Source organism: Schizophyllum commune (genome assembly GCF_000143185.2).
Source record: "Schizophyllum commune H4-8 unplaced genomic scaffold SCHCOscaffold_11, whole genome shotgun sequence".
In the NCBI taxonomy this organism is placed as follows: domain Eukaryota; kingdom Fungi; phylum Basidiomycota; class Agaricomycetes; order Agaricales; family Schizophyllaceae; genus Schizophyllum; species Schizophyllum commune.
Window position 1 is genome coordinate 845,693 of NW_026089548.1, and position 26,692 is coordinate 872,384.

The 26,692-nt window shown below is 57.3% G+C and overlaps 12 protein-coding genes across 12 annotated transcripts; 6 read left to right on the top strand and 6 right to left on the bottom strand.

The window, feature by feature from the left end:
• Positions 1 to 945: 945 nt before the first annotated feature.
• SCHCODRAFT_02638842 (uncharacterized protein) lies at positions 946 to 1,219 on the bottom strand (the record flags this gene model as incomplete). The annotated part of the gene is made up of 1 exon (XM_050346046.1): positions 946 to 1,219. A coding segment is annotated over one exon (184 nt), but the record flags the coding sequence as incomplete, so codon positions are not given.
• SCHCODRAFT_02638844 (uncharacterized protein) lies at positions 1,204 to 3,009 on the bottom strand. Its single transcript, XM_003028310.2, has 4 exons — positions 2,891 to 3,009; positions 2,217 to 2,834; positions 1,755 to 1,945; positions 1,204 to 1,637 (listed from the first exon to the last, which is right to left on the bottom strand). The coding sequence occupies exons 1-4, from the start codon at positions 2,992 to 2,994 to the stop codon at positions 1,492 to 1,494; spliced, it is 1,059 nt and encodes a 352-aa protein (XP_003028356.2). The 5' UTR covers positions 2,995 to 3,009; the 3' UTR covers positions 1,204 to 1,491.
• Positions 3,010 to 4,360: 1,351 nt separating this feature from the next.
• Positions 4,361 to 8,049, top strand: SCHCODRAFT_01174998 (uncharacterized protein; the record flags this gene model as incomplete). The annotated part of the gene is made up of 12 exons (XM_003028020.2): positions 4,361 to 4,403; positions 4,456 to 4,600; positions 4,649 to 4,776; positions 4,812 to 4,878; positions 4,945 to 5,026; positions 5,074 to 5,124; positions 5,179 to 5,365; positions 5,414 to 5,602; positions 5,662 to 7,020; positions 7,077 to 7,357; positions 7,410 to 7,677; positions 7,733 to 8,049. The coding sequence occupies 12 exons, from the start codon at positions 4,361 to 4,363 to the stop codon at positions 8,047 to 8,049; spliced, it is 3,117 nt and encodes a 1,038-aa protein (XP_003028066.1).
• A 507-nt stretch (positions 8,050 to 8,556) lies between these two features.
• SCHCODRAFT_02638848 (SH3-domain-containing protein) lies at positions 8,557 to 10,087 on the bottom strand. Its single transcript, XM_050346047.1, has 4 exons — positions 9,465 to 10,087; positions 9,068 to 9,415; positions 8,969 to 9,008; positions 8,557 to 8,880 (listed from the first exon to the last, which is right to left on the bottom strand). The coding sequence occupies exons 1-4, from the start codon at positions 9,768 to 9,770 to the stop codon at positions 8,840 to 8,842; spliced, it is 735 nt and encodes a 244-aa protein (XP_050198194.1). The 5' UTR covers positions 9,771 to 10,087; the 3' UTR covers positions 8,557 to 8,839.
• A 134-nt stretch (positions 10,088 to 10,221) lies between these two features.
• On the top strand, positions 10,222 to 11,871 carry SCHCODRAFT_02514714 (Aldo/keto reductase; the record flags this gene model as incomplete). The annotated part of the gene is made up of 9 exons (XM_003028021.2): positions 10,222 to 10,293; positions 10,384 to 10,419; positions 10,484 to 10,618; positions 10,678 to 10,723; positions 10,782 to 11,017; positions 11,094 to 11,222; positions 11,284 to 11,353; positions 11,407 to 11,764; positions 11,838 to 11,871. The coding sequence occupies 9 exons, from the start codon at positions 10,222 to 10,224 to the stop codon at positions 11,869 to 11,871; spliced, it is 1,116 nt and encodes a 371-aa protein (XP_003028067.1).
• A 201-nt stretch (positions 11,872 to 12,072) lies between these two features.
• On the bottom strand, positions 12,073 to 13,288 carry SCHCODRAFT_02752139 (uncharacterized protein; the record flags this gene model as incomplete). The annotated part of the gene is made up of 4 exons (XM_003028312.2): positions 13,197 to 13,288; positions 13,102 to 13,146; positions 12,177 to 12,986; positions 12,073 to 12,126 (listed from the first exon to the last, which is right to left on the bottom strand). Exons 1-4 carry the CDS (start codon positions 13,281 to 13,283, stop codon positions 12,073 to 12,075), a joined length of 996 nt encoding a protein of 331 aa, XP_003028358.1. The 5' UTR covers positions 13,284 to 13,288.
• A 197-nt stretch (positions 13,289 to 13,485) lies between these two features.
• SCHCODRAFT_02638861 (translation initiation factor eIF-5A) lies at positions 13,486 to 14,856 on the top strand. Its single transcript, XM_003028022.2, has 6 exons — positions 13,486 to 13,619; positions 13,681 to 13,756; positions 13,855 to 13,937; positions 14,011 to 14,097; positions 14,166 to 14,327; positions 14,484 to 14,856. Exons 1-6 carry the CDS (start codon positions 13,581 to 13,583, stop codon positions 14,523 to 14,525), a joined length of 489 nt encoding a protein of 162 aa, XP_003028068.1. The 5' UTR covers positions 13,486 to 13,580; the 3' UTR covers positions 14,526 to 14,856.
• Positions 14,857 to 16,545: 1,689 nt separating this feature from the next.
• On the bottom strand, positions 16,546 to 17,391 carry SCHCODRAFT_02515184 (uncharacterized protein; the record flags this gene model as incomplete). Its single annotated transcript, XM_003028313.2, has 1 exon — positions 16,546 to 17,391. One exon carries the CDS (start codon positions 17,389 to 17,391, stop codon positions 16,546 to 16,548), a length of 846 nt encoding a protein of 281 aa, XP_003028359.1.
• A 192-nt stretch (positions 17,392 to 17,583) lies between these two features.
• SCHCODRAFT_02552997 (uncharacterized protein) lies at positions 17,584 to 18,577 on the bottom strand (the record flags this gene model as incomplete). The annotated part of the gene is made up of 1 exon (XM_003028314.3): positions 17,584 to 18,577. One exon carries the CDS (start codon positions 18,575 to 18,577, stop codon positions 17,807 to 17,809), a length of 771 nt encoding a protein of 256 aa, XP_003028360.1. The 3' UTR covers positions 17,584 to 17,806.
• A 176-nt stretch (positions 18,578 to 18,753) lies between these two features.
• On the top strand, positions 18,754 to 19,606 carry SCHCODRAFT_01240410 (uncharacterized protein). Its single transcript, XM_050341304.1, has 4 exons — positions 18,754 to 18,866; positions 18,970 to 19,275; positions 19,333 to 19,422; positions 19,478 to 19,606. Exons 1-3 carry the CDS (start codon positions 18,864 to 18,866, stop codon positions 19,402 to 19,404), a joined length of 381 nt encoding a protein of 126 aa, XP_050198195.1. The 5' UTR covers positions 18,754 to 18,863; the 3' UTR covers positions 19,405 to 19,422; positions 19,478 to 19,606.
• On the top strand, positions 19,607 to 25,041 carry SCHCODRAFT_01240411 (uncharacterized protein). Its single transcript, XM_050341305.1, has 10 exons — positions 19,607 to 20,394; positions 20,746 to 20,865; positions 21,696 to 21,800; positions 22,145 to 22,560; positions 22,944 to 22,979; positions 23,345 to 23,717; positions 23,776 to 23,817; positions 23,870 to 23,948; positions 23,999 to 24,953; positions 25,007 to 25,041. Exons 1-10 carry the CDS (start codon positions 19,753 to 19,755, stop codon positions 25,008 to 25,010), a joined length of 2,772 nt encoding a protein of 923 aa, XP_050198196.1. The 5' UTR covers positions 19,607 to 19,752; the 3' UTR covers positions 25,011 to 25,041.
• On the top strand, positions 25,016 to 25,673 carry SCHCODRAFT_02713745 (uncharacterized protein). The gene has a single exon (XM_050347052.1). The coding sequence runs from the start codon at positions 25,070 to 25,072 to the stop codon at positions 25,436 to 25,438; it is 369 nt and encodes a 122-aa protein (XP_050198197.1). The 5' UTR covers positions 25,016 to 25,069; the 3' UTR covers positions 25,439 to 25,673.
• The last annotated feature ends 1,019 nt before the right edge of the window (positions 25,674 to 26,692 follow it).

Consider the following 26,692-nt stretch of genomic DNA (forward strand, 5'->3'; position numbering starts at 1 on the left):
GTCATGCGTAGCTTCAATGAGAGGTACCACACTACCTCATGATCGTTATGGTACGAAGAAAGGGCGGGATGCCGTGCTTTAGATAGAACCAAATGGCAGTGGGTACCGGTCCTACCATATGAGCGGAGACAGACCAAACATGGTAGCTTGAAGGGCGCTAGTGATGGCTAATAGTGCGAACCAACCAGACTTCTATGCAAGGTACGCTCCGGCAACAAGACGGGTGGAGGTTGATTCCAAAAGGGCGGCGCGAACTCCAACTGGCAACTGCGTCTAATTGATCGGCAAATTCCGAGCACCACGAGGGCTTGGGAGCGCATAACCATTCGAGACTTGATGCTACTATTATCCTGCGATTACAAGTACAAAATGGTTCAGTGGGGAGCCCACGGTGGCTCACGCAGGGGCTTACCGGGCGCCGTAGGCGCGCGGGCTCGCAGCCCGACCGCCCTGGCGGGCAGGCTGGCGCCAGCAGCCAAGGAACGTAGATCAGTTACTTTGGGTCGAGGAATGTCCGTGAAAATTCGCTAGCTATCTCAGCATACCCGAACGCGCTCCAATGCAGAAATTCAGAGCATTAGTCTTGAGCTTGAACGCGCTGCGCGCGTCGAAAGGCGCGGAGCGCTTCTTTGTTGCGTTGCGTTCCGTGTTTTGTACTTGTTTGTACGGCAACTCCAGCCCATCCATCGCGAACACACATTGATCCCGCTTCCCCTGCCTAGTTCCTCGGCGGGACTCCTGCGCGAGCAATGAGCAATGAACCTGATACATACATCTGCTTGGAGAGCATCCTGACCGGAAACATAGTGCACAAGATTTATAAAATAGTTAGGTGGGGAACCCACGGTGGCTCACGCAGGGGCTTACCGCGCGCCTACAGCGCGCGGGCTCGCGGCCCGACCGCCCTGGCGGGCGGGCTGGCGCCAGGCAGAGCCACAGGGCAAGGGAACGTAGATCTGTCACTTGGGGTCGGCGGATTTTCGTGAAAATTCGCTAGCTATCTCATCATACCCGAACGTGCTCCCATGCAGAGTTTCAGAGCATTATCCCAAAGTTTGAACGCGCTGCGCGCGCCGAAAGGCGCGGAGCGCTTTTTTGTTGCGTTGCGTTCCGTGATTTGTACTTGTTTGTACGGCAACTCCAGCCCATTCATCGCGAACACACATTGCTCCCGCTTCCCCTGCCTCGTTCCTCGGCGGGGCCCCTGCGTGAGCAATAATGATACTGTGCGCAAAACTTCCGAACAATAGTAGGTTCATTGATACTGTGCGTGTGCGCAACTTCCGCCTTCAAATCTAGCCTTCCTACCAATACATCCAGTCTTAACGATACACATATAATATCCGTATAAAGACGAGACGCTTCTTTGCTTTTGACTTCCTCACCGGTAACGCGCGATATCCTGCGCGACTCCGAGCTCGCTCCACCCAGGCTTAAATCCAGCACCGAGTCCTGACCAGCGCACCACGCACTTCTGCCGAGTACATGCGTTCACTGCTTGACGCCCTCTTCGTCTACTCTCCGCATGCCTTCTCTCAGCTTCCCATCGAACTCGCCTCGCCGGTAGCCAGTGACGATACGCTCGAGTAGATCTGAAGTGGAGACGCCGGGTGTGCGGCGCGTTGGCAGGAATTTTCCTGCAGAGGGACATGTCAGCGGGCTCTTGCGATACAAAAAGTCGTTGAGTGGCGGAGCGACACGCGCAGAAGGCAGAGGGAATGTCGAATGTGAGGTTGCGTGAGTAACCAACTTACCCTGTTCTTTCACGAACGCATAGACGTCCTCGCTTGGCATTGCATCCTCTCCTCCGGCCTTGACCGGGTATGGTGCCTCGTCATGAGCGACATAGTCGATTTGCCATTTGTCCAGGAAGGCTTGGTCGATGATCCAGGGCGCGTCGGCGACGACTTCGTCTACCCAGCGGCAGTGACGGACGGCTTCGAGTCTGACGGTAGCGTCAGTCTTGATGGAACGCACAAAGGGCGGCAAGATGTTATGGGGCACGATAAGGTAGAAGTTTGCTCAGGCCAGGGAGAAGTACACTGGGTGCGAAGGAGGAATAGCGACTCGTCGATTGGGTGGATGCAAATGAGAAATAAAAGGAAGGGAGCGGAATTTGAGAACCAGGCCTGCTTGACAGGATATGTCGAATAGCCTCAGGCAAGGTTTGCGCTTATGTGGGATAGGAGGTATGACGGTGGCGCGCCACTACGCACCTCTCAGCATGCGTCATCACCGTCATGGCCTTGTAGCGATGGACGAGGACGTCTGAGCAGACACCGACGAGGAGGTGTACCCGAGGGAAGGATAGCTTGGCTTGCCGCAATTGCAGGGCGTGCGCGAAGTGGAAGAGGTCGTAAACACCATCCGCGTAGACGCGTACGGGACGATCCGTGGGTGGGGAATTGGTCCGGAATGGTCTTGGGCGTGGGGTCTCGCCGGATATGGAGACAGGGTCACCGTCGATGGCCTGCTGGACGTAGGCCTGGATGTCCTCCGGTGTGAGGGAAGAGGGGTCGAATGCTTCTGCAGACTGCGAGGGGACGGCGGGTTCGGTAATGTTGTGGACGGGGGCGGGGGAGGGTGTGATGAAGACCGGATGTGCGCTCATGACGGGCGAGGGGTCAGGGAGGGGTTCCGGCGCTGGCGCAGTCGGGGTGTCCGGACCAGCAGTCGCGGAGGACTCCACGTCGCCATCGTACGTGGGGGAGTCTACGCCGTCCGAGTCTGACAGGACAGATGCTAGATGGTGTCTCCGAGGGGGCGCGGCCGCGCGTCGACGGTGAAGGGCAGGCGCGCCGCCGTCGTCCGTCGGATCGTTATCTTCCTCCGATCTGCAGAATGGCGGTCAGGGCTCGGTGATGCGTGCGAGGAGGTTGGACGAGCGCACGCGTCGTAGGCTGGGGATTCCGTCGGGCGCGCATGTTTGCTCGTCGCGCGCTTCGTGTGCTGAGCTTTTCGCGTCGGTAGAGGCGGAGTGCTTTCACTGTCCATTGTAAAGGCGGATGTGACCCAAGTCACGCTGGCGGAGGTGATGTCGTGATCGGCAGAACATGATCGGCGCACGTTCGCCCACCATCGCAAGGCGCTTAGCCTCCAAGTTCGACGATGTCGCGGCCCATGTAATGGTGGTACGCTCAAAGTAGGACCATGGTTGTCAGAGGGATGAGTAGGCAGCGACCGCCTCGAGAAATGCACCTGGTCTAACTTTGGGACTATCGCCCTGAGGTCGACAAGTATCACCGCTTATATGCGTTCACCACAAGGCACTCCTCTGTGGGCTTCGAGATATACCACAGCTTTTCTCTTGTATCGCTCGCGTTCTCGCGAATTGGCTCAGTCTAGGAGCTTAATATTGCGCGTCGCTTCAAGTGCCTACCAACTGCACGAAAGGCGTAGATGTTCAAAAATGATGTATGTCGTTGTCTATTGGGTCACGCCGTATACTCGCTAACTCAGGGTATAGCGAACAGTTGATTCCGTGACGCCTTGGCTTGCTGTGAAGCTGGTTCGTCCGATACTACCAAAGTCGAAGACATATGACCACGTGGTGTATGACTCGCGTGGCAGCGCCGTGACTGGCGCGATGCTTCAACTTGACTCTCACGCTCACCTCACGTCAAAAACTTCTACACGCGTAGCTATATAATGACTGGTAAGCTTAGGGCCTCTTTCGAACCATATGGTGACGTTACTTGCATGTCTGCAGTGCAAGGAATCTGATACCGTGCGCTTGCCCCCGCGCGTCTACTGGTACTAGGACGCCTCGCTCAACCTGACCCTCCGCCTATCTCTAGCCTGCAGAGAGTCAGGCGGCGGGTCACGTTACAGGCTGAAGAGAACTCGGCAGAGGCTCACGCTGCGTGCGTGCGCGCTGATTGCCCTCGATATTCTGAGCTCGCAGGTTGGAGTCAGCCATGTCGCCCGTTAGCGGCGCTGTATGAACCCCTGCCTTTTGCGGCCGACTAGGTAGGGCAAAATCGAAGTCTTCACTGCTCCTTCTTCTATTCGGTGTCTCAGGACCTGATTTGGTACAATTGGCGCGCATGCATGCGGCGAGTATGGGTGGATAAGAGGCTTTATCTTGCTACATCTGGTCGCGAGACCGATACAGACCCCGAGATACTGATACATGCAACCTCTACGCGCCTACTTCCTGTGTCTAAAGGCGAGGAGACGCGTCTTCGCTTTGCAGGTATACTAGGTCCTTGAGGACCATTATGCTGATCCGCCCTTGCCTGAACGTGTGCACTGATAACACTAGGACGTTTGAGCGGCACTAGCATTCTTCGTATATACTTTGCAGACGACGCAAGTAGGTGAGCCATCCCCGCCTTTCTTGTCGAGCACTGTCGATATTATGACCTCCGAGGACTCAGGACTGGATCTGTATAGCGTTCGCTGTGAGCGCATCGCGATTCTCACAAGTTGTGACACCTATTGATGCCAGTGCAGATATCCCAGATTTAGCCAGCAAGAAGTTCGCGAAGTTAATCCCGCACAAGCGTGGTCTTGGGTACAAGCGCATTTACGGGACAATTGAGTTCGACATAGGCAAGGCGCAGCAATTTCGTCTCGTGTCTGAGAGAACTCTTTTCTGGTTCGTCGACCGCCACGATCTTCCTGCAGGCTCTGATGCTTTGTTCAGGGTCACGGGGACGTCGTCTGTCCTGCACTTTCGCATCTATGTTGAGCATAAGCGATCTGCGCATGAACTCCTTGCCGAGACGGCCTGCGATCTCGCCACAATCTCCTCGAACGGAGACCCTTTTCCCGGTATGTTGATCCAGCTGTTCCGTAATGATGAATAGGCATGAACGCCCCTCCACCAGTCGAAGTAGAAGTCTGCGACCCTGCTCATGGGCATATTCTGCTCAGGTATGCATGCAGGCTCGCGATGACGAAGACGAGCACAAGACACCTGGACAAAACGGCGCTGAACAGGACGCTTCGAATATCGGAAAAGTGGACGACTGTCGTGGACAAGGCCCAGAGAGCAATCGAACTTGGTTTGGCTGTCTCAGAGGTCTGTGGCGAGCGCATTAGCCTGTCCGTCGGCTGACTCGAAGTCAGATAAATCCACTGGCGAAGGCAACCGTATCCATCGTCAAACTCGTGACCGACGTGAGTTGCCCACTCTAATTCCAGGATCATAACAATCGCTGAACGTGTATACAGCAAGCCAGGAGAAGAGTCGAGTGCTATGATGCGATAGGAGAAGTGATAGACATTATCAAAGACGCAAGTGAGATGGCCCTCGAACATTGCGACGGGGATCAGAAGGAAACCGAGCTGCGAAACACACTTGTTCCTCTGATCAAGGACTGCGTGGGATATCTGTGTGAATTATCGGGTTCCAGCTGGGGTATGTGCCATTCTGCGTTCATGATCAATCTAATCCGCTTGCTCGCAGTCAAGCAATCCTCCTCTTTCGCGGCTAGGAAACTACAGGGAATGTGCAAAGCCTTACAGACTAACATGGATGCCGTAAGGCAATACACCACTTCAGTCGCGCAGAGAGACGTCCACAGGTTGATTGGCGATGTCGAGACATTGACGCACACTTTCCAAAAGTGGGCTGGTGATATCAAGAATGAGATCGGTATGTACACAATCAACTTCATGTTGTGCGATGTCGCTGAACTGCATGTGCTCGAGCAGCAGAGAAACTACACAGTCAGATGCCCTGCAACTTGACGGTTCTAGCAAACTCCATGCGGGGCTGTCTGTCGGGTACCCGTGAAGCTTTGCTGTCCAGAATCGAGACGTGGGCGGCAAATAGTAAAGGTGAACGCGGATTCTGTCTGTACGGGGCCTCGGGGAAGGGCAAATCGGCCGTCGCCCACTCTGTCGCGATCCGCCTCGGAACGGCCGGATTTGATACGGCTTTCTTCTCGTTCGACAAATCGGATCGAAGTCGCACTTCTCACCAGGCATTTCCGACACTTGCTGCGCAACTCTCCCACCATAACCCTCGCTACAAGACGCAACTCTCTAATTTATCCGACGGCGCTCTGGGCGCGATTAATCCCGCTGACCAGTGGACCAACCTATTCTCTGAACCCTTCGAAGAACAAGTGCCCCCACGTCCTATCGTTCTCATCATTGATGCGCTGGACGAGTGCCCTGACGACCCTCCTGAACGACGCGCCGCATTCATGAAGCAGCTGGACCGCTGCCTCGCAGGCTCTGTCCCTTCCAATGCCAGTGTTCGTTTCTTCATCACGGCACAATCCCAGTACGGGGGCTCCATCGTGCGCTCGGAGTCTCTTGACGAGCTTTCGGACGACTCGACGAAGCGAGATATCCTCTTGCTTGTCAAAGATCAGCTGGGTCCCCTGAGATCTGCAGAATCGGTCAACGGTGCATGCCTGGCCGACGGAGTGGCCACCGCCGCCAACAATTCCTTCGGGCACGCCGCCGTCCTCTGCCGAGAGTTGATGGGCACGCCGTCGACTTCTGCGCCCGATATCCTCTCCCGCGTTGAGCAGGCGCCAGGTCAGCTTTACCCGCTCTATCTCTTCCTGCTTCGATCGCATTTCGATATTAAGAACGCGGAAGACATGCTTAGCTATCGATATGTCGTTACGTGGATTCTCCTCGTCGCGGAGCCACAGCGCAAGCGCGTCTTCGAGGATTTCGCGGCCGTACATCGCTTCAAGGTCGATGTCGACAGCGTACTCAAACGTCTTGGCTCCCTCCTGATAGGTCTCGACATGGACGAGCCAATCCGGCCTGTTCATGCGTCTTTTCGCGATTTTCTCTTGGATGCTCACGCGAGTGGGTCGTATGCTATCGCTATTGGTCACGACGGACACTTGGACCTCGCCGACATATGCCTTCTAATCCTGAACAAGCCCAACACCGGCCTACGTTTCAATATCTGCCAGCTTCCGACCTCATACGCGCTGGACGACATCGATTTCTCGTCCCTTGCTGACGAACATATATCGGAGGGACTACAATATGCATGCGGCGCAGTGGCGAGTCACCTTCAGCTGAGCGTAGTCTCACAATCGGGTGAGATTCATCGGTTTCTTTATCGACAAAGGAGCTGATACAGTTCTTACTTTCAGTCAACCTCACCGGGCTATTGCCTCCTCAAGAGCCGCAGCCTCCTCATGAAGGTTGGATGACACTTTGGAGCGCTTCCGTCCGCTTCCTGGCTCGCTTATATCACGGAGTCCTGGGTCTGCACAATCACGACGCCCGCGCTGTCCGTCTTCCACCCCATGTCCATGAAGGCTTGGAGGTCTTCCTCAAGACAAATCTTTTGTTTTGGTTGGAGGCGTGTAGTTGTATACGACTGGCGAATTTGCCGTCCACGGCGCTCCTGCAATTGTCGGAATCACTTCAGGTACTGACGAATTCAAGCTCAGATGTATTGCACGCTCATGCGCCTCGCCTAGGATTTGCGCGCCGATGAATTGAAGCCGCTCGTCGAGGACTACATCCAGTTCAACAATCGATTTCAGGACGGCATCGCCGCATCCCCTCCACAAGTATATATCAGTGGGCTGGTGTTCTCTCCGTCGACATCCGTTGTACGCAACCTGTACGGCGCGTCCTTTGCTCACCTCGTCAACGTATCCGGAGAGGACATAGGAGAGCATTGGCGTGACGCGGCTGACAATGCAGCGACGGTGGCAAGCGCTATTGCAGCTGATGGCTCTGAAGGTATGTTTACGACTCTGGTACCGTCGCTTGCGCAGATGAATCAATATTATTCCAGTCACCGGCATCCAGTATCAGCAGCAAGACGGATGGCTGCTGCATCCACACAGGAATAGCCCTACACGATTTCTATGGATCCCATCCCATCTGCGTCACTACTCTTTCGTAGCCGTTCCTGATGACACGGTGGTGCCCGAATATACGGTGAACATCGACATACGCGACGCTGCGCTTGGCGAAGAGTGGACAAAGATATACAACGCTCCGGTTGCTCTTGATTTTGACGAGTCTGTCGCGCCTGGCCGCGACGGTTGGGCCGGTTCCCCTGTTGCTGACGATACCGAACTAATTATGCCCGGCGGGTTCCCGGCTTGAAAGGTGCAGCGCTATCAGTGCTGTATCTGACATATGCTAATAATTCGGAATAGACAAGGAGCACGATACGTAGCTGCGAATTGTACATGACTTTTGCGGGATGCGCTAGAATGCGTGAGCCGGCTACCATATTGAAGTCTACCCTCGCGAAAACTGGTCTTAATTTCTGCGCTATGGAACCCTTTCTCTCTATCTACTGTACCGATACGTATTATGGTCGCTTTCAGTGCCCCAGATTGTCCTTATGTTCCTTCAACGCCTTAGACGCTTTATGAGAGGAGAGAAGACGGTGGGAGACGGAAGCAAAATGGGATCACATCACCGCCGGTGATGAGGCCGAAAAAGGAAAGAATTCTGGAGTCCTGCCATACAGGAATGGTTGGCGATGGTTGACCTGAGAAGGATGCATGCAAGTCGAGATCTTGCAGAGCAAGTCGACGAAGAGACAAGCATGGCTGACTCATGGTCGAGGACTTACCTGAGCTCGAGGTTGCTGAAGCACGAACACGGACATTGAATGCATGCACTGGATAGGATAGATAGTCCACGTGGAATAAATACCATACAAAAGCCCGAGGAGGAGAGTGATGGTATAAAGGCAGCGGACAGGAGCGAAAGGCCGTATCGTGTGTTAAGCTGAGCTTGGTAGCGTGAATTTGGAGAAAGGTGCCCGCCAGTACAAAGCGGGACATAGCGGTTTCGTGAGCGGGCCTACGTTCTTGATGATCTGCGAGCGACGTCTGGATCGACGCGCAAAGGCTTGAGCTGCACGCGAGACATATACGGCTCTCTAGAAGATTGCCCTCACGAGGCCACCACCAATGGCCGCACCTGTGAAGAGGAATCAAGTCAGCAAACCTTTCATCGCCGCCCAACCCGCCATGCAGTCAATCCTGCTGAGACGGTGTCGAAGCCTCACCCGCACCAAACCCGACACCCCCCGCTGCGGAGTGCGCCATCTGGAAGAGGCCAACCATCAGTCAACGGCATTCCAGTAGGATTACATCCAGCCACGCACCGTATTCCCGTACTTGCCAAACTTGCTCTTCTTCTGCTCCTGCCCGGCGGTGTCCTGCTGTAGGCCCACCGAATTCGTCGACGGCGCTGCCGGTTGCGGAGGCGGCGCGTTGGAGGGCGGCTGGTTGTAAGCCGCGCCGCCGAACGGCTTGTACACTGCCTTCTCCTTCGCGCCTGTGTACGCGGGGGGCAGCGAGCGCGCCGAAGGGGAGGGCGCGGTAATCTTCTCGACGTAGGTGGCGGGGAAGAGGCCCTGCTTGCCGTGCGCGCGGCCGGTCCACCAGTCGGCGTTTGTCTCCTCGACGATCTCGATCACGTCGCCCTCGGAGAAGGAGAGGTCGTCGGGATCCTGCAAGGGCATGTCAGAGTGGATCGAAAACAGAGAGAGCGTCACGCACACTTCTGTCCTCATTGTAGGGCCACTTCGCACGCGCCTGCTGCGCTGGTGGAACGGCTGCTGCGCGAGGGGCGGGGGCTGGAGGCGCGGCCTTGGGAGCGTTGTAAGTAGGCGTGAAGGCGGACGCTGGGGTAGGAGTTGGGAATGTGGTCGCCTGTTGGCCTGCCCCTGCTTGAAGCTGCGTCAAGCGCTGCAGGAAGGGCGACGCATCCGCTTGAGCGATATAGTTCTGCGAAATCAAGAACTCGATGTCGGCCTCGACGCGGGAGACGATGTGGGCCAAAAGGGGGTCGGCGGGGGCGGTCATAATCGATCGAGTCGAGGGCAAGCAACGAGGGGGCTGTTGAGCTCGACGAGGAGGACGTGTAAGAGGAAGAATCGCAGAAGACGATGGTGGTAGGTCGAGAGGTACGGGTCAGGCCGCCGCCGCCTGTTTTACCCCCACCTCCTGAATCGTGATGAGTTTGGACGTCGTTCCCATCGCTCTCAGGCGGCACCGCCCGCCGTGAGCCGCCCGCCCGCCGTCGCGACCAGGGGCTGGCCAACCTGACTCACAGTGCTGCACCAGGCGCCGGGCGCTTGTTGTATGGAGCCTGGGCATTGGCGGGACCTGAACCTTGCCACGTGCTTGACGAGCGCCACCGTCGCCGAATCGTCACATCAGGCCCGTGATTTGGTGATGTTGAACTTGCACTTGATCCTGACCATCTAAATCGACTGTGTGGTGCTCTTTGGCTATTCTGCATACTCGGAAACTCATGATGTCTGCTGCTGCACCAGTCCAGTACCGTCAGCTGGGCAAATCAGGCATGAGGATATCAGTTCCGGTGGTGAGCCTTTCAATCGGGTACTTCTCTATCTCTGCTCACTGCTGGGTGATTGTTATTCGTGCATCGCTGACATCTGAATGAGAATCATAGATTGGTGCAATGAGCTATGGAAGTAAAGCATGGGGAGTGAGTATCACTTGACCTCGCTCGGGGAGCGCTCAGCACCAGTCTCATTATTCCGCTTCGTTAGCCATGGGTTCTCGAGGCCTCTGAAGCGCTCCCCATCCTCAAAGCCGCTTGGGACAGAGGAATCAACACCATCGACACGGCGAACGTGTACTCTATGGGTGCGAGCGAAGAGATTGTTGGAAGATTTGTAAGGGAGGTGAGTGGGTGTCGAGTATCTCCGAGTCGTTCGAGTCCCGATATCGACTTCGCTGTCAGTACAACATCCCTCGCGAAGAAGTCGTCATTGCTACGAAATGCTATAGTGCGCATGCCTTCCTTTGTCTGTGCTCCCTGAGTCGAATTCCACTGACTCCGCGCAGATCTTGTCCCCAAAACGCCTGAAGACAGCGCGTGGAAGAATCCCGCCATCGGGTCGACGCGCACCTACGTAAATCAGCACGGACTCTCGCGCGCGGCGATATTCAACGCCGTAGATGCGTCGCTGAAGAGGTTGGAGATGGAGTACATTGACCTCCTCCAGATCCACCGCTTCGACGAGACGGTGCCGGTGGAGGAGACGATGAAGGCGCTGCATGATTTAGTGCAGGCGGGGAAGGTGAGATGGTGTCTCTGAATTCCTTATGACTTCGAGAGGTCAGCGCCAAGATGATGTGCTCAAAGTGCGCTCATAGGTCCGCTATCTCGGCGCCAGCTCCATGCGCTGCTGGCAGTTTGCGCTCATGAACGAGGTCGCTGAGCGCCACGGGTGGACGAAGTTTGTCAGTATGCAGAGCGAGTACTCGCTGCTGTATCGAGAAGAGGTGAGCGCGAGGTAATAATCCGGTGCTTGAACGAGGGAATTAATTGTCAAACTCCTTCAAGGAGCGTGAAATGTACCCTTACTGCGAATACCATGGCATCGGTATCATTCCGTGGTCGCCTTTGGCTGGTGGTGAGTAGAGATGTTGACCCAGCAAGGCCACGACCTGGACTGACTTCTGCCAGGTCTTCTCGCCCGTCCGTACGGCACGGACACCCTTCGCACCGAAGCGACAAAGGGCATGCCTTGGGAGCTTCCCGTCACGGACGCGGATCGCGAAATCATCAAGCGCGTCGCGCTGCTGGCGGAGAAGAAGAGCGCGGAATTTGTTGAGCGGTCGAATGCAGCAGGCGGTGCTGACACACCACCCTCCGCCAACGATGAGCCGCCGACCATCACCATGGCCCAAATTGCGCTCGCCTGGGTGCGAAGCAAGGTCTCCAGCCCAATCGCCGGGCTCAACTCGGTGCGTAGGGTGGAGGAGGCAGTGGGTGCGAGCTCAGTGGAGCTGAGCGAGGAGGAGGTGCGGTTTTTGGAGGAGCCGTGAGTGATTTTCTCTATCCTTCCTTAGTCTTTCGACGAGGTTGTCATGAAGCTGACGCTTCCCGCGCTTCAGGTACGTCCCAAGGCCAGTGAGAGGGCATAAGTAGGGCAAATGACGAAGCGATGGAGAGAAGCTGTATAAACGTTGCATGGGCTCTATATAGTGATACCGCGTAGCAGAGGTAATAAGCGTAACATAGGTCGTCTCAGGTCGTGATGGGCATTAAGAGGTCTTATGAGTATAGGGAGGTGACGCGGGGTGTAAACCAAGAGAGAAACGATAGATAGATGATAGGGCAGGAGGAAACTCAACCGCCAGCCTTGCCGAGAAGTGCGTAGCCTCTGCCCGCAGGACCATGCAGCTGGAGAGCTAGTCAGCATATACTCGAAATGGCAGAGACAGGAGATCTACCTTGCTGTAGCACCTCACGCACACCACCTCGCCATCGTGATCCCGAATCTTCGACGAGTCGAGCGACGTAGAGCACGAGAAGCACCGTAGGCAGCCCTTATGGTACGTCCTACTCGCCGCGCGAACCTGCTCCGCAAAGTACACGTCCTTCTTGCAGCGCGGGCATTGCGGGTTCGACGACGGCGTCCACCGGCCGCGCCCGGTGGGGTTCGCCTTGACCGCATTACCCGTCATCTGCGCCCCAAAGCCGCCCTCGCGCGTCGGCGACAAGGGCGAGCGGGGGATGCCGAACGCCTTGGTGGGCGACATGGGGCGCGCGGCGCTACCCGTGGTGTGCGTGCGCACAGGGGAATGTGAGCGCGTGGCGTTGAGATTGAGCGGCATGCGCCCGCCGAGGGCGGCGCCGTAGCGCGAGCCTGTCTGCATGTGCGTGAGCGGTTGGAGGATGGGGTCGGCGGCGAGAGCGGGGTCGTCGGCGAGGGAGGCAGAGAAGGAGGGGTGCGTAGGGGAGTCGATGTCGGCGGAGAGCGTGGCGCGGTGCAGAAGAGGCGCGCGTGGTGCAGGGGCGGGGAGCTCACTGTCATCGGGGATGGGTGGGGTGGATGAGTGCGAGTCAAGGCCGGGATCGAGAGAGGCGGTTTGCGCGGTAGGAGAATGCGGCTTGGCGGGAGAGAGGGGTCGCGAGGGCGATGAGGGGGATTGCGCCTGCGGGAGGTTGGCCTGACGTAGGTCGCGCGTGCCGAACTCGCGGATATGGCATTGCTTGCAGTAGGGAAGCTGATCGTGCTCGAGAAGAGTATACGAGTCAAGCTGCATGCAGAGTGACCGAGGGAAGTATGGGGGACGGCGAGCGAGGTGGAATGGAGAGCAAATGAGATGCACTGCATTAGCAACAGCTTAGTGGGCACGCATAGCGACGACGTACCCGCTTGTCGCAGCTGGTGCACTTCAGGCATCCCTTGTGGTAGAACTCGGGGGGAGGTCAGTGAAGCAGCTTATGCAGGGCATTGGTATGCGCACGCTTCTGCCCGGGCCAATAACCTGCTCGGCGGCATAGACGGACTTGGAGCAACGAGGGCATTTGGGTGTTTGGCCGTACGAGTACATCGTAGCAGACAGAACGACTTGACAGAGCGAGTGAGCGGGTCTCGATACGCAGACGCGGGCGGAGGGACTATACACAGGTATGTGACCGTATATTCTGAGTTCGCCGCCAATGCAACAACCGCGCGTGAATCATTTGTTTGCACGTGTTTATTCTGCAGCGCGTCGTCCCCATCGATTACAATTTGCGGGCTCATTATTTTTTGCCCGCGCTCTTTAACCGCATCTCACTTCCTCCCTCCATCCGCTCCGCACCCCTTCCCTCGCCGCCCAACACTCTCCACTCACTCCGCCCCCAAAATGTCCGACGATGAGCAGCACAACCACCAGTTCGAGGAGGTATGTGGGGTGCCAGGGATGTGCGGGGGACGGGATACTGATGGGCGATCGCGCGACACAGGCCAACGCTGGGGCGTCCCTCACGTTCCCCATGCAGTGCTCGGCGCTGAGGAAGAACGGGCACGTCGTCATCAAGGGTGAGTGAATTCCACTGTGCAAGCGGAGGGCGGGAGGCGCACCCGCTGCCGCGATCGGGCGCTTGTTGGAAACTTTGGGCTGATTCGATCGTTTGCAGGCCGCCCGTGCAAGATCGTCGAGATGTCCACCTCGAAGACGGGCAAGCACGGTCACGCCAAGGTCCACCTTGTCGCCATCGACGTGAGTAGACTCGCTGCCTTTTGCCTGACTCTCAGGCAGGATCGGGATCGGGAGCTGATCGGCGCGTCTTCAGATCTTCACCGGCAAGAAGCTTGAGGATATCTCCCCGTCCACCCACAACATGGATGTGCCGCACGTCAAGAGGGACGAATACCAGCTCGTGAGTGGCCGATGAGGCTTCCGGCGTGCCGCGCGGCATCTTTGAACACTGGACTTATGTATGCGTAGGTCAACATCGACGAGGGATTCCTCAACCTGATGACGTCCGACGGTACCCCCAAGGACGATGTGAAGGTCCCCGAGGGTGAGCTCGGTCAGGAGATCGAGGCTGCCTTTGAGGACGGCAAGGACGTTCTGGTCACCATCGTTAGCTCGATGGGTGAGGAGCAGGTATGTGGTTCTTCTGACGCTGGATTCATCATCATCGTCGCTTTCGCTGTGATTTTTGCGCATGCACCTCTCTTCACGCTCTCCGCTGCACGCTTCTGCCCTACACTCCAGTTACTTCTTTGCGTTACGATTGAATCGAACTAACAATTTCGCCAGGCGATCTCCTGGAAGGAGGCCCCCAAGGGTGCCGGTGCTTAGAGTGGCCCGCCCCCTTCTCCGCCCTTGTACATGGATGTGTGTGGGGAGATACGCGTGAAGGCTCGCCTCGTTACCGTCGGAAGACACGTTTCGTTACTGTCGGCAGACACGTTTCGTCACCGTTGGAAGACACGTCACGACCGCCCTGGGCAGGCTTGTATCGCGGCACTGCGGCCTTCGTTTTTCGTGTACTCTCGTGTTGTTCACTGTGGAAGCAGATGTATGTATCGTGTAATGTATTCCGCTGCCGCCCAATGAGTGTATGTGCGCGTGTACAGAGAAGCTCGCAGGGTGTGTGCGTGTCATCTGAAGTTTAGTCTTCTCCGCTGAGATTCAGGTCGGACTGGCCTGCTTTGTTCGCCTCAACGTAACGCCGACCTCGCAGCCTACTGAACGACTTCCCTATTGGGACTGCATATTGTACCGCGCGAAGCGTCGAGCGAATGGGCGCACGGGGATTGGGGAGAGCGACGACATGCAATCGTTTCTGCAGTGGAGGATACATGTGCTTCGCGAACGTCAAGGTCGTCCTGATTCTATGTACCCGAACTCTTCTCAACGTACAAGTCAATTATCAAGACTAATACACGCTAATAAGTATGTGGCTTCAAGTGAATGTAAGTAGACGATCTTGTGAAGAAGTGCGATCTTTGCATTGCATACAAGACAGATCGTGCGACTGGCTGCGAAATCGTGCGTCTGGCTGCAAAATCGTGCGTCTGGGTGCAAAATCGTGCGTCTGGGTGCAAAATCGTGCGTCTGGGTGCAAATACTGTACGCGAGGTAAGATACCGTACGCGAGTAGGATCGAGAAAGGATGTTCAGCGTACGTTTTCATGTTGAGGCTTGGTTTGCCTATATGCGTATATGTATGTTCGAGTCGCTCCACTTGCATAGAAGTGCTAGTTAGCGCGTTACTAGGGTACAGTCGGGGAGGATGGATATCTATAGCGAGAAGGATGGATATCTATAGCGAGAAGGATGGATATCTATAGCGAGAAGGATGGCCGCCCACAGCAAGCAAGGAAAACGGCAAGAGTGAAGGCGATCGCCTGGACGAAACAAGGACGTTCGAGACGAGCAGGGGACTCGACCATGGGTGCCAGCGTAATTGGGTAGAGACAGGTATCGACGGACGCCGTAGGGCATCACCGTTACTGGGCGAAGAGAGCCCGTCAGTGTACGGAGAGAGCCCGTCAGTGAACGAAGAGTGCCCGTCAGTGGACGAAGAGAGCCCGTCAGTAGACGAAGAAGGTCGGCACTGGACGAGGAAGGTCCGTCTTTGTAGACGAGAAGGGCCATCACTGGACGAAAAGACCGAAAGAGCGGATATTCGATGCGAAGAGGAAAGGTTTCGCGGGCCTCGGGAAGGGTAAGACGGTCCTCCGGGTCCAATCGGTACGAGCAGGGCTGTCGTTCGGAATGAGCAGGAGACGAGTCGGAGTGAGCAGGAGACGAGTCGGAGTGAGCAGGACCGTCAAATCGGGCAAGTGAGGCCCTCGGGGCCGTCGACATCGGCCGCAGATGAGCGTCTGAGCGTCCGATGGGCCAGAGATCAACGTCCAATCAGTCAGAGATGGGCGTCCCATGAATCAAAGATCAAGTCGATAGATGGGACACGATGTTGCCGTCGAGCGGGATGCGATGCTGACGTCGTGGCCTTTGCCGGTCGGGTTCCTGGCGTCAGCTGGTGTAAGGATGCTCTCGTATGTTCCACTCGCGGGTGTCTACTTGGTCGCGAGTAAATGATCTAGTCGACGTACCTAACGCCGACATCGATGCAAAGAGTCCAGATGCTGGAATGCGTCCAGGTGTTGGGAAGCGCCCAGATGTCCATAAAACAACGTCCAGATGTCGGGAAGCGTCCATATGTCCATAAAACAACGTCCAGATGTCGGGAAGCGTCCATATGTCCATAAAGCAACGAGGGAAAATCGATCGCATTTACGAGGAATACGCGTGGATGAGAGAGGAATACGCGTGAAGGAGAGAGGATTACGCGTGGACGAGAGAGGATAGATCAGCGCTCGACAGGGCATGCAAATACACAGCCCTCGTCAGGGTATGCGAATAATTCAGCCCTTGTCAGGGCATGCGAGATTGGTAGGATGGTGGTGGGACGAGGGGAGATGGTTGAGAAGGGGGAGATTGTCGAGGCGAGGGAAGCAACGTCGTTGGTGCGAGGGGGAAGCGCAGGAGGTTGGTGCGAGGGAATCGGCGCCGTTGGTGCGAGGGAGGCGCGCAGCGGGAAGCGGCGAGCACGACGTGGCCGCCAATACGAGAGCGCGAATTTGCGAGCGATATTGCAGCGTTCCGTGTGCTCGGGAGCAAGTGTATGCGCGCAGAGTAGCCGAGCGCAGGGTAGATTGCGTGGTAGGAAAAGAAGAGAATAAAGCGGCAGCAAGATGGATGCAGAGAGCAGACCTGTGGGAGAGGAGGCAGAGAGCAGGCCGGTGGGGACGGTTAAGCGAAAAGAATTGAGCGTACAGTCGGATTGGCGGCCGTACATTCGGATTGGAGGTCGTAAATTCGATTGGGTAGCCGTACATTCCGATTTGGAAGCCTTACATTCCGATTGGAGGTCGTAAGTTCGGACTGGGTAGCCGTAAATTTCGATATGGAGGCCGTAGATTCCGAATTGGAGGGCTGCACACATCGACGGACTTGAGGCGGTCAACGTTGACGCGGGTGGGCGGTGGGGAGATTTGGGCAGCCGATTCGGGTGGTGGGTGCTGACAAATGGTTTGGGGCGGCTTGGACGACGCTGACGCAGGGAGGGGGGCGACTGGAGGAGGGTTGAAGGATGACGGAGTGTTGGGATGCGCCGCGGCGGAGACAATGCTGACGAGGACGAGGAGGGCGACATGCGTGACAGCGCGCGAGGAAGAAATATAGCCAGTTCAAAGACGATTTGGGGTGAGCAAAGGTAGCTTTGGGGCGAGCAAAGGTAGCTATACAAGCGCAGTCGGACTCTAGGCTCACTGGTCCGGTAGCGATGCAGTCGCAGTTGGTTGGCGATGCAGTTGAGTTGCTTGGTAGGAGAAGAGTCGAACGTCGGCCCGTTCAGAGACAGATCTCGAGCAACTTGATTGAGCATCTGATTTTTGCATGTTCGTCTGTTGATTATGTTCGTAACGTCTGTTGATAATGTTCGTAACCGGCGACTCTACAAACGCACACAGGATGGAAACCTTCCGTGAACTCGGAGGTAAGACGAGGCGGGCTGGGTTCCTGAGTCCAGGCAATGGCGTGAGGTTTGGATAGGTGGATGGGGTGAGTTTTTATGGGCCGGCCAGGTAGATCAGGAGCATGGGGTTATTCCAGTCCCCTGGTAGATGGGGTTGTTCCAGTCTCCTGATAGATGGGGCTACACCAGGCGACGTGGTCATCCCAGAGGCGAAGGAGGCGAGATGGCAGGCGCGAGGGAGTATGTAGTCATCCAGGTGGAGGCGCGTGAAGAAATCTTTTGCTTCCGCGGATGCTGACAGAGACAGACGCGTGCGCCGGGTCCGCGGTAGTGCTTGTGCATGATCGGGGCGGATGGTGGTGATCGACTTCGTGGTGCGGGCAGCGGCATAGGAAGAGGGTAGCGCTTCGTACATGGAGGCGCTGAGGCGTTGCGCGAAGGAATTCGAACGCGTAAATAGACATGCAGGCAGTGTACGTCGCGACAAGGTCAGGTCCAGGGCGTATACAGAGGCGAGACGGTGGCGATGCAGTGACGAAGGGCGCAGCGTGCGCGCCCCATTTTTCGCTGCCGGACGCGCCCCGTATCCGCTGCCGTGCGTGCACGCCCCCATAGCCGCGCCGTGCGTGCCCCCAATCCTGCTGCCGTGTGTGCCCCCATAGCCGCTGCCGAGCCGCCGCCGTCCGTTTACTTCCGCCGGTGCCGCGCGAGAGGCTTTTGGCGGCATGGGGAGAGGTACGCTGACATTGGAGAAGTCGATGGTCGGGTGGGAGAAGGCGATGGGGAGGGCGGCGAGCACAGGGATTCTCAGCTTCGACGTGTGTTGCGCGTCATGAACGCGGTCATCAAGTGTGGGCCAGATCATTGTGCGTGAGAGGGATCAACGAGCGTGGGATTTTTCATTTTGAGTCCGGGCCGGCACCTCCTCCATATGGTTCAGGGCAGCCCCGGCGTTCCGGAGCTCGATCGAGCACAATTGAAGCGTGGGAGGAAAGATTTGATGCATTTACGGACCGGCGCGCTCGGTGTCGCCGCGTCCTTGCCCGCCCAAGGCGATGTTTCTCGGGGCCTGCAGGGCGCGGCAGGAAAGATAATCCGACCTCAGTGAAAGCGTGCACGCTCGGGGCCTTGGGCTGACGAGCGGATGATGGATGGTGATGATCTGCCGATTACGACGCGCTGACTCTGACTCGTTTGTCCTGCTCTTTTTTTTTCATTCCTTCCATCCGGTTCGGGCTGCGCCTCCGGCGCGCGCAGACCGTTCTACATAACCGCGCCCATTTGCAAAGCTGGCGCTGTCGGTCCTTGTCCGCGACTACCATCCGCACGCCTTCCTCCCGCGCGCCGCTAGCGCAGCCTTATTCGACGCGACAAGCGCACGCCAGGGGCACCGAGAACGCGCTTGACCAGATCCAGAGATCTTCTGTGCTGCACTCAAAACGTTTCGACGCCCCCCGACACGCGCCGCCCGAGGGATTCGACAGCAACGGTGCAGATCACACTGACACCAGCGATCTTCCCTGTCCCGGCCGATCCCCTCGCTCGTGCACCTGTCCTGAGCTTGTACGTCCTCGCTCGCCTTGTCCCGCACTAGCGCCGGTCACTCACAAGAGTGGCAAGACGCGAAGTAAACCCAGCGCGTTTCAGCAGCCCGAATCCCGCCAAACGCAGGCTTATTTCCGCTGCAAGTAAGCCAATTGCCGCTCCAGGGTAGGCTCGCTTCATATCGGCATGTGAGATCCTGATCGCTCATTGAATCTTCTAGGCGCCTAATCGACGTCTGGGAAAGCCTGTCATCTGGGAAAGCCTGTCATCGACGTTGTTTGGGAGAGTCTCCCATCAGTGTCCCTGTTCTAAGCTCTAAACGCCGGCCTTCATAACGCCTCCTCGCGACCCGGGTGTTTCCCCTCCTCTTCTTCCTCCTCTCATCACGTTCCTCCTCCCGTCACGTTCCTCATCCTTCGTGGTTCGTTGAGCATTCTCATTACCCGCGTCTTTCCCCACCCGTCACCTTCCTCTCCTCCTCCCATCATCACATCCATGGCACCCGCGCCCACCACCGCGACTAGGGCGCCTGCCTCCGCGACCGCGACCAGGGCGCCTGCCTCCGCGACCGCGTCTCTACCCTCCACAACGGACGCGCACCGCCAGCCCACCGACGCGTACCGCCAGCCCATTGACGCGCACTTCCACGACGCCTCCGTCGACGCGCACGTCCAAGACGCTACCGCCGACCCGCACAACCTCGACGAAGTCGTGGGCCGCCTCGAGCGTCTCGCGATGGCGATGCGTGGGCGGGATATGCGTGCGCCGTTCGCGCAGTCTCCCGCGCGTGATTTCTGCGGCGATGCGTCGACCTTCAACCAAACCCCCGCGTCAGCGTTCGCTCAGTCCCCCGCGTCGACATTCGCGCACACCGTCTACGAAGAGGACGCGGACGAGCCGACCGTAATCGACACGTTCTCGCCGAGGCCTATGCATCGGGAGCCGTCTTCCACTGCCCAACCTCCCCGCTTGAACACCGCGACTGCGCCGAAGCACTCGATCTCGGAACACTCTCCGACGTCGACATCCTCCTCGTCTTCTTCCCTGGGGGTCTTGGACTCTAGGAGTTCACTTGGGCCCTTGGATTCTAGGAGTGCGGTGGAGGCGTTCCTCGCGACTAGGTCGCGCGTAGTGAGGGTGAGTCTATCAGTCCCTGTGTAAGGATCGAGCATCGCGGGCGTTGCGGGCCACTCTAAATCCCCTTCACATAATCTCTCGCGCCCTCCCATTCATCATTTGTGCGCTCTGCCATTCATCGTCCCACGTAACCAGACGCGATGTTGTGCTCATGTCCCGCGCCGTGTTCATATCATGTCTCGCGCCGTGTTCATGTCCCGCGCCGTCCTACCTACCACTGCACCCGGCTTGATTCATGCGTTCATTTCCCTCGCGTCCTTGATACATTTTCCTCATGCTCTTCGTTCACTCCTCTCGTAATACCATTCACCCTCGTAATCGAACGCACGCTGACGGTAACCACGCATGCAGGTCAGCGCGCTCGCGGGCTTGTCGGGGCTGGGCGAGCTGGCGCCGAGGCCGCAGTCGGTGTGGACGCATGAGGGGACCAAGGATGGTTCTGTCTGGGCGGTGTTCAGGACGCATGAGGAGGTGAGTTCTTGGCTCGTTATTTGTGATTTTGGCGATTTTCTGTTTTCTTTTATTGTGTTTTGTCTTCTTCGCTCTTCGTCGTCGAGCTTCCTGGGCGCTTGTCCGCGTTGTTGTCTGGCGACCGCGTCCCTTCACTTCTACATCCTGGTCTCACGTTCCTCGATCCCTGCGCCCCGCATAATTCCTGCGATGTCGCCAGGAACGCATGAAGGCGATCGTTCCGGGGTACCGGGGGGCAGTGCGCATTGTTGACATGTAGGGACGATGCGCGTCGTTGACGTGCAGGGACGATGCACGTCGTTGACGCGTACGGACGATGCGCGTCGCTGACGCGCAAGGGCGACGCGCATTGCTGACGTGCGGCGGCCCGAGGGGGTGATGCTCGGAGGCAGTGCGCGAGAGGGTGAAGGCGTGATCTTTTCAGTCAGGCGGGGGGCGTGATACGCAGGCAAGGGGCGTGATACGCAGGCCTGGGGAAAGAGATGATACGCTGACTTGTGGGGAGAGAGATGCTTACCGTCGGTTGATAACGGAGGGTGCTCTTCGCGACACCGGAGTTCATCGTCTCGCGATACCGGAGTTCATCGTCCTCGGTGATGCGCCAATTTCTTAGTGATACGCGCGGTCGATCGGATATTGATCATTCGTTCTGTCCGATTCGTGGCCCTGCATTGGCGGTTTTGCTATATTTCTTCCTCCTCCTTTGCCTTTCCCTTTTCCTTTACCTTTTCCTTTCTCTACCTTTACTTCCTCACTACCCGCGTTTTCTCTGCGCGCTTTTCCTACCTTGCGCGTACGACGGCCTACTGACTGACACCCCTCTCCCCCAGGCTCGTGCGCTCCTCGCCGCCGCGCCGTCCCATATTGCAGTCTTCCCCGCGCTGGAGGGCGATCTGGAGCCGTTCAGCAAGTTGAGGCGGGTGGAGGTTGGGATGGTGAGTGTTTGGGCGCTTATTTTTTGGGTTTCTCTTTTTCTTTGCTTTTGGGGGAACGGTGGTCCTTCGCTTGTAGAAAGGCGGTTTCTCGCCTTGGTGGGGAAGACGGGGGCGCATTGGAGACAAGAGGGCGCGTTGGGCTTGACGAGCGCGAACGAGAGATGCGTCGTGACCATGGGCGGACATGAAGGTACCCTCGTTGCGGACGTATAGGCGCCTAGGCCGTGGCACGTACACGACTTCGGTCTTGGGCGCGCGCGGCGTCCCGCGCACCGGCGCTCGTCGTCGTTATTCACGTGTCTGTTCATTTATACAATGCAGCGTGCTCATCTATCCTCTTTCAGACGCCCCCGACTATGTCCGTGCCGCCGTCGCCGTACGGCGCGTCGTTCGGCGCGCAAGGCCAGACGACGTACTCGACGCATGCGCCGTCCTCGACCTACGCAAATAACGGGCAGTCCTACGCTGATCGCGCGCCCTCGTCTTACGCCGACCACTCGGCCCACGCCTCACAGGGCCAGCGCCCGGGCCTCGTCCTCAATACCGCCGTCGCAGCGCAACGTGAGCCGATCCAGGCGTACGCGTCCCAACGCGAGTTGGCGCAATTTGCCGGCCAGCGCGAGCAGTACGCTCAGCGCGACTCAGCGCAACACACGTCGCAACGCGACAACTACGCGCCCGCGAACGACCCTGCGCAGTCGTACGCAATCTCGAGCAACCCGCCGAACCCGCGGACCAGCTTCAGGCTGGGCGACTGGATGTGAGTAGAGTGGTTTCTTTGAGTGTTATTTCGGCGTTTTGTTTGAGCGTCGGGCGCGCTTGCTATGCGCTCAGTCTCGCTGGCGGAACTCTAGCGGAGGCCCTTTGACGCGTCATGATCATATCTGGTACGCGCCCCAGAACGTGCAGGGGCGACGAGTCCGACCCTCCGAGGCCTTTGTGCTTATGGCTGGCGTACTTCCATGACATCGCGTTCCATTCTGGGGTGATCGATCGTACTGAATGCCGGCTCCGGGGTGTTGGACTTGGTTGGGATCTGTGCGTCGCGGGTATCTCCATGCTGCTCGTTGAGCATCCCCATGTCGCTCCTCGAATGTCTCAGGAAGCAAGCAAGGGAGCAATGCTGACCACGCCCTTCTCCAGATGCAGCGCAGCAAAATGCGGGGCACACAACTTTGGGTGAGTGCCGGCTTCTTTGTCTCACTTTTGGCTTTCCGTTCTCGTGGCACGTTTTGAGGCGTTGTGGCACGGATTTGGTTGCTGTGTCACACCTTTTTTTCAACCCTGTCACGCCTTTGAGCATGTAACACGGTTTTTCTTTCCGCTTCCGAGCTTTTCGGGGCACGGAGGCAAGACCTTTGTCCGAGACTCTGCCTTTGACAAGATCTTTCTGCTTTCTTCTCCTTTTACTATCATCGGCCGACAACATCACTACCTCCTGCTGTCTTTTCTGTGATCTTTGGACTATAGTCCACCTCTATAATTCACCTCCCTAATACTCGTCCCCTCGATCGTCCATTCTTACTCATGCATGCCCCTCACAGTCGCAACGTCGCGTGCATTGGCTGTGGTACCCCTCGGGTTGGGAACGGTCTGGCACCGTCCCCGACTCAGGGTCACTTCATGTCGGCGCGCCCCGTCCCCTCGCCCCGCTTCGCCGCGTCCTTCTCCGCCCAGCAGCAGCAGCACGCGTCCGCCTTCGCCGGCAACTCGCCTATGCCGCAACACCAGCCTTCGCAGCCGCAGAACAAGCCGAATCACCCGCTGCTGACGCCGTCGGGTCGCTCGTTCGCGGTCGGCGGGAGCGTCAAAAATATTTCGAGTGACCCGCTGTCGCCATGCTTCATGTTCTGGCCAGATAACGAGCCGTTCCCGGAGCAGGGGCAGATTCGCCCGAGCCATCTGTCGGGGGTGCCGGTGAGTGGATCGGGTTTTCACTCGCGTTGGAAAGTATGTTCAACACACTGTGCAGCAGCCTCCTATTCTGAACACGGGGAATCGGGGACCGATCACACATGTATGTGTTCCGCCGGGATTTTGCGTGGACGTTCATCTGATTTCTCTTGTAGCAACCTGGCGATTGGATCTGCAAAAAGTGCAACTACCTCAACTGGAGAAGGAGGAAAGTTTGCCAGACCTGCTTGCCTTGTACGTGCTCGGACATCCTTTGTCGTGAATGCGCCTAAACCGCTTTGCAGACGCAGAAGGCAATGGCGACTCGATCTCCGCTGCTGTTCAGGCCGAGCGCATCGCGCTGTTGACAAACGTCCTTACGCAGACGAACAGCCAGCCGTCATCCGCCAATGGCCTCTCGCCGCAATCGAGCGCCTTCTCGCCTTCGGCGCAGGCCTTTCCCATGCAACAGCACAACACCATGCCCCAGCAGCAGCAGCAGCCCATGCCCCTTAGCGTGCGCTCGCAGTCGATGACGCCTCCCCAGGCGCGCCGTCCGTTCATGAGCTCGGTATCGCCTCCGCTGCCGCAGGGCCGCGGCGCGGTGCACCGCTCGAAGTCGCACTTTGACCTCGGCTCGTACGGCGCTATGGGCCCCGGGCCTGTTCCCCCGATGCCGAAGCACGCAGCGACGTTGCCGTCCGGGTATGCTGTTGGGCACGGCGCCATGACCGCGGGACACGCGGGTATCTCGAGGCAGGGCTCGCCGTCGTTCCTGGCGATGCAGGAGGCGTACATGCAGCCGCCGACGCCGTCGTATATGCAGGCCGCGACCACCTTCAAGCAGCCGACGACGCCGTCCTTCATGCAGTCGCCCACGCCGTTCATGCCGATCCCGGAGTCCGCGTCTGTGCCGCTGTTGCCATCGTTCCTTCAGGACATGGTCCAGCCGTCGCCGAGCCTTTCGCCGTCGTCGACGTCCTCGTCCGCGGAGCTACCGTTTGAGGAACAGATGGAGTCTGCGGGCTCGTCGCGGTCGTCGTCGAGGCATAGGCCCAGGGGCAAGGTGTCGACGGAGGGGTTGGGGAGCATTTGGCGCTTGGATCGGAAGGAGAGTCGCTCGATGTTCAACCCGTTTGGCCCTGAGGCCATTGGGTGGCAACGGTCGCAGAGCCGCGAGCGGGTGCGGGCGGCCAGTCAGGAGGCAGCGCATGCGGCGACGCTCGAGAGCTTGCCGGCGACTATGGAGAGGCTGAATATGTGAGTATATGTTTTGCCGGGATTTCGAGACATAGACTGACGCCGTCGACCAGATAAATAAGACGATGACGATGCGGCTGCACGTCCACCGCTAGACGGCTTTTTGCTGGATATATATGTTAAGGACCAGGACATCCCGGCTGGACAGAACCCATCCCTTTTGCGCTGGACGACCCCCGGTTACTTGTTTCCTCCCCTCTGGCGGAATTTTTGGAACAGTACTTTTGGAGCCTATCTTCATCACCCATCCACCTATCTATCCTCTTGGAGCGCGCACGCGGCGAGTGCATTGTCATCTGCCCACACAGTGTATCCGCTGTGTATGCAGTGGCATTCCCTCTCGTCGCGCGCGCTGTACTACTGTCCTCTCACCGTCCTCGCAATGCTCATCTATCATCCGTAATCTACAGTCACTAATTACATGTTGCCCGTGTCTTGTGTGTGTTGTGCTCCTGATATTTACTTACCTCCCCCGTTGTACTTGAGCGCTTACCTCCTAGGATTCCGTTACCTCCTCTGCTGCTTTATCTGATGACCATGTATGTAGCAAATACGAATATTTATGCGGCGCGTTGGCCTGCGTAACATACTCAAATGGCCGATTGGGGAGGATGATAGCCGACGAGTAGAGAGCAGGAGGCGTTCGGTGGTGGCGCGAGTGTGTTGGTGGTTGCTTGTACCAGTGGTGTACACTCACGTGAATGGATAAACAACCGTGGGATACTCCTCCTTCACCTGCGGCGCCGTACTCTTGCTTCTTGCCACTTCGTTGACCCAATCCGCAGTCATATTCGCACGAATACACCCAAAAATCAGGCTAGGGAAGCCGCTGCGCGATTGTCCAAAGCTCGGACTTGACGCTGCACTAGAAGACCTGTTTTCTTTCGAGACTACGAACTTCCTCACTTCAAGGCCGCAATTGCATTCCGATGAAGCTTCGAAGCTTTTCACCAGAGAACGACGCTGTCTTTGACGATTCTGCGGCACTTGACGCTAACTGGCGCCTAAGTCACTTGCTAGCTAGCATGTGAATCCAAAAGCGACGTAGGTTCGGCGACCGCCATTTTCAGGACTCATACAGGATGGACAGGCTACTGCTGTGGATCCTCATGCGATTGTGATCTTAGGCACGCTCCTCTACACTGCTTTGCTTTTTTAAATTGCTGTTTCGACTTCAACAGCCGCAGACCATCAGCGAACTCCCGAAGGTCCTGGCGTTCATTCGACGGTGTAGCCTTCGCAGTCGTCCGAGCTTTACGTTGAGCGAAGAAATCCAATTCTTGTCTTGCGAGGACGACAGCGCTCGTGAGGAGGGACTACCGCAGGTAACTCCACGACTTCAGCGCTCAGTGACTGCTCTAGAGCCCCGAACTGAATGACCAGATTCAATCATCGCAGTTGACCTCAACAACCTTCGTCGATCGGTCAATAACCTCGGGATGCTATGCACTCATTTTGACGGCTCTGTAAGTACTACGAGAGTTTGATTCTTATCTGCCAACAGCACAGGTGGTTCTGCACGAGAACACTTGAATGAGGGTCGGGTTGCCCGTGCACGTACAAAACTCTGCTAGCTGCGTCTTAGCATCTCTTGCTGGAGATCTCTTTTTCTGCCCACACAATGTCGCAATATACTCGTAGGAGACTTCTGACGCACTCGTGAGAGGCAAGGTACCGTCTGCAGGTGCTTGCGCTATGCGACCGCCCAGTAAGGCAGGTTGTGGGCCCGGTGTTTGGCC

Excerpts from the sequence above, each read along its gene's own strand:
- SCHCODRAFT_02638844 (XM_003028310.2), bottom strand. The coding sequence starts at position 2,994 with ATGGACAGTGAAAGCACTCCGCCTCTACCGACGCGAAAAGCTCAGCAC. Across the intron at positions 2,835-2,890 it reads GAATCCCCAGCCTACGACGC|ATCGGAGGAAGATAACGATC; the intron begins GTGCGCTCGTCC and ends GCCATTCTGCAG. Across the intron at positions 1,946-2,216 it reads GTGATGACGCATGCTGAGAG|ACTCGAAGCCGTCCGTCACT; the intron begins GTGCGTAGTGGC and ends CGCTACCGTCAG.
- SCHCODRAFT_02638848 (XM_050346047.1), bottom strand. The coding sequence starts at position 9,770 with ATGACCGCCCCCGCCGACCCCCTTTTGGCCCACATCGTCTCCCGCGTC. Across the intron at positions 9,416-9,464 it reads CCTACAATGAGGACAGAAGT|GATCCCGACGACCTCTCCTT; the intron begins GTGCGTGACGCT and ends ATGCCCTTGCAG. Across the intron at positions 8,881-8,968 it reads GGGTGTCGGGTTTGGTGCGG|GTGCGGCCATTGGTGGTGGC; the intron begins GTGAGGCTTCGA and ends TCCTCTTCACAG.
- SCHCODRAFT_02638861 (XM_003028022.2), top strand. The coding sequence starts at position 13,581 with ATGTCCGACGATGAGCAGCACAACCACCAGTTCGAGGAG. Across the intron at positions 14,098-14,165 it reads AGAGGGACGAATACCAGCTC|GTCAACATCGACGAGGGATT; the intron begins GTGAGTGGCCGA and ends ATGTATGCGTAG. Across the intron at positions 14,328-14,483 it reads GCTCGATGGGTGAGGAGCAG|GCGATCTCCTGGAAGGAGGC; the intron begins GTATGTGGTTCT and ends CAATTTCGCCAG.
- SCHCODRAFT_01240410 (XM_050341304.1), top strand. Across the intron at positions 19,276-19,332 it reads CGTGCACCTGTCCTGAGCTT|ACGCGAAGTAAACCCAGCGC; the intron begins GTACGTCCTCGC and ends AAGAGTGGCAAG.
- SCHCODRAFT_01240411 (XM_050341305.1), top strand. The coding sequence starts at position 19,753 with ATGGCACCCGCGCCCACCACCGCGACTAGGGCGCCTGCCTCCGCGACC. Across the intron at positions 21,801-22,144 it reads GGCGGGTGGAGGTTGGGATG|ACGCCCCCGACTATGTCCGT; the intron begins GTGAGTGTTTGG and ends ATCCTCTTTCAG. Across the intron at positions 22,980-23,344 it reads TGCGGGGCACACAACTTTGG|TCGCAACGTCGCGTGCATTG; the intron begins GTGAGTGCCGGC and ends TGCCCCTCACAG.
- SCHCODRAFT_02713745 (XM_050347052.1), top strand. The coding sequence starts at position 25,070 with ATGTTAAGGACCAGGACATCCCGGCTGGACAGAACCCATCCCTTTTGC.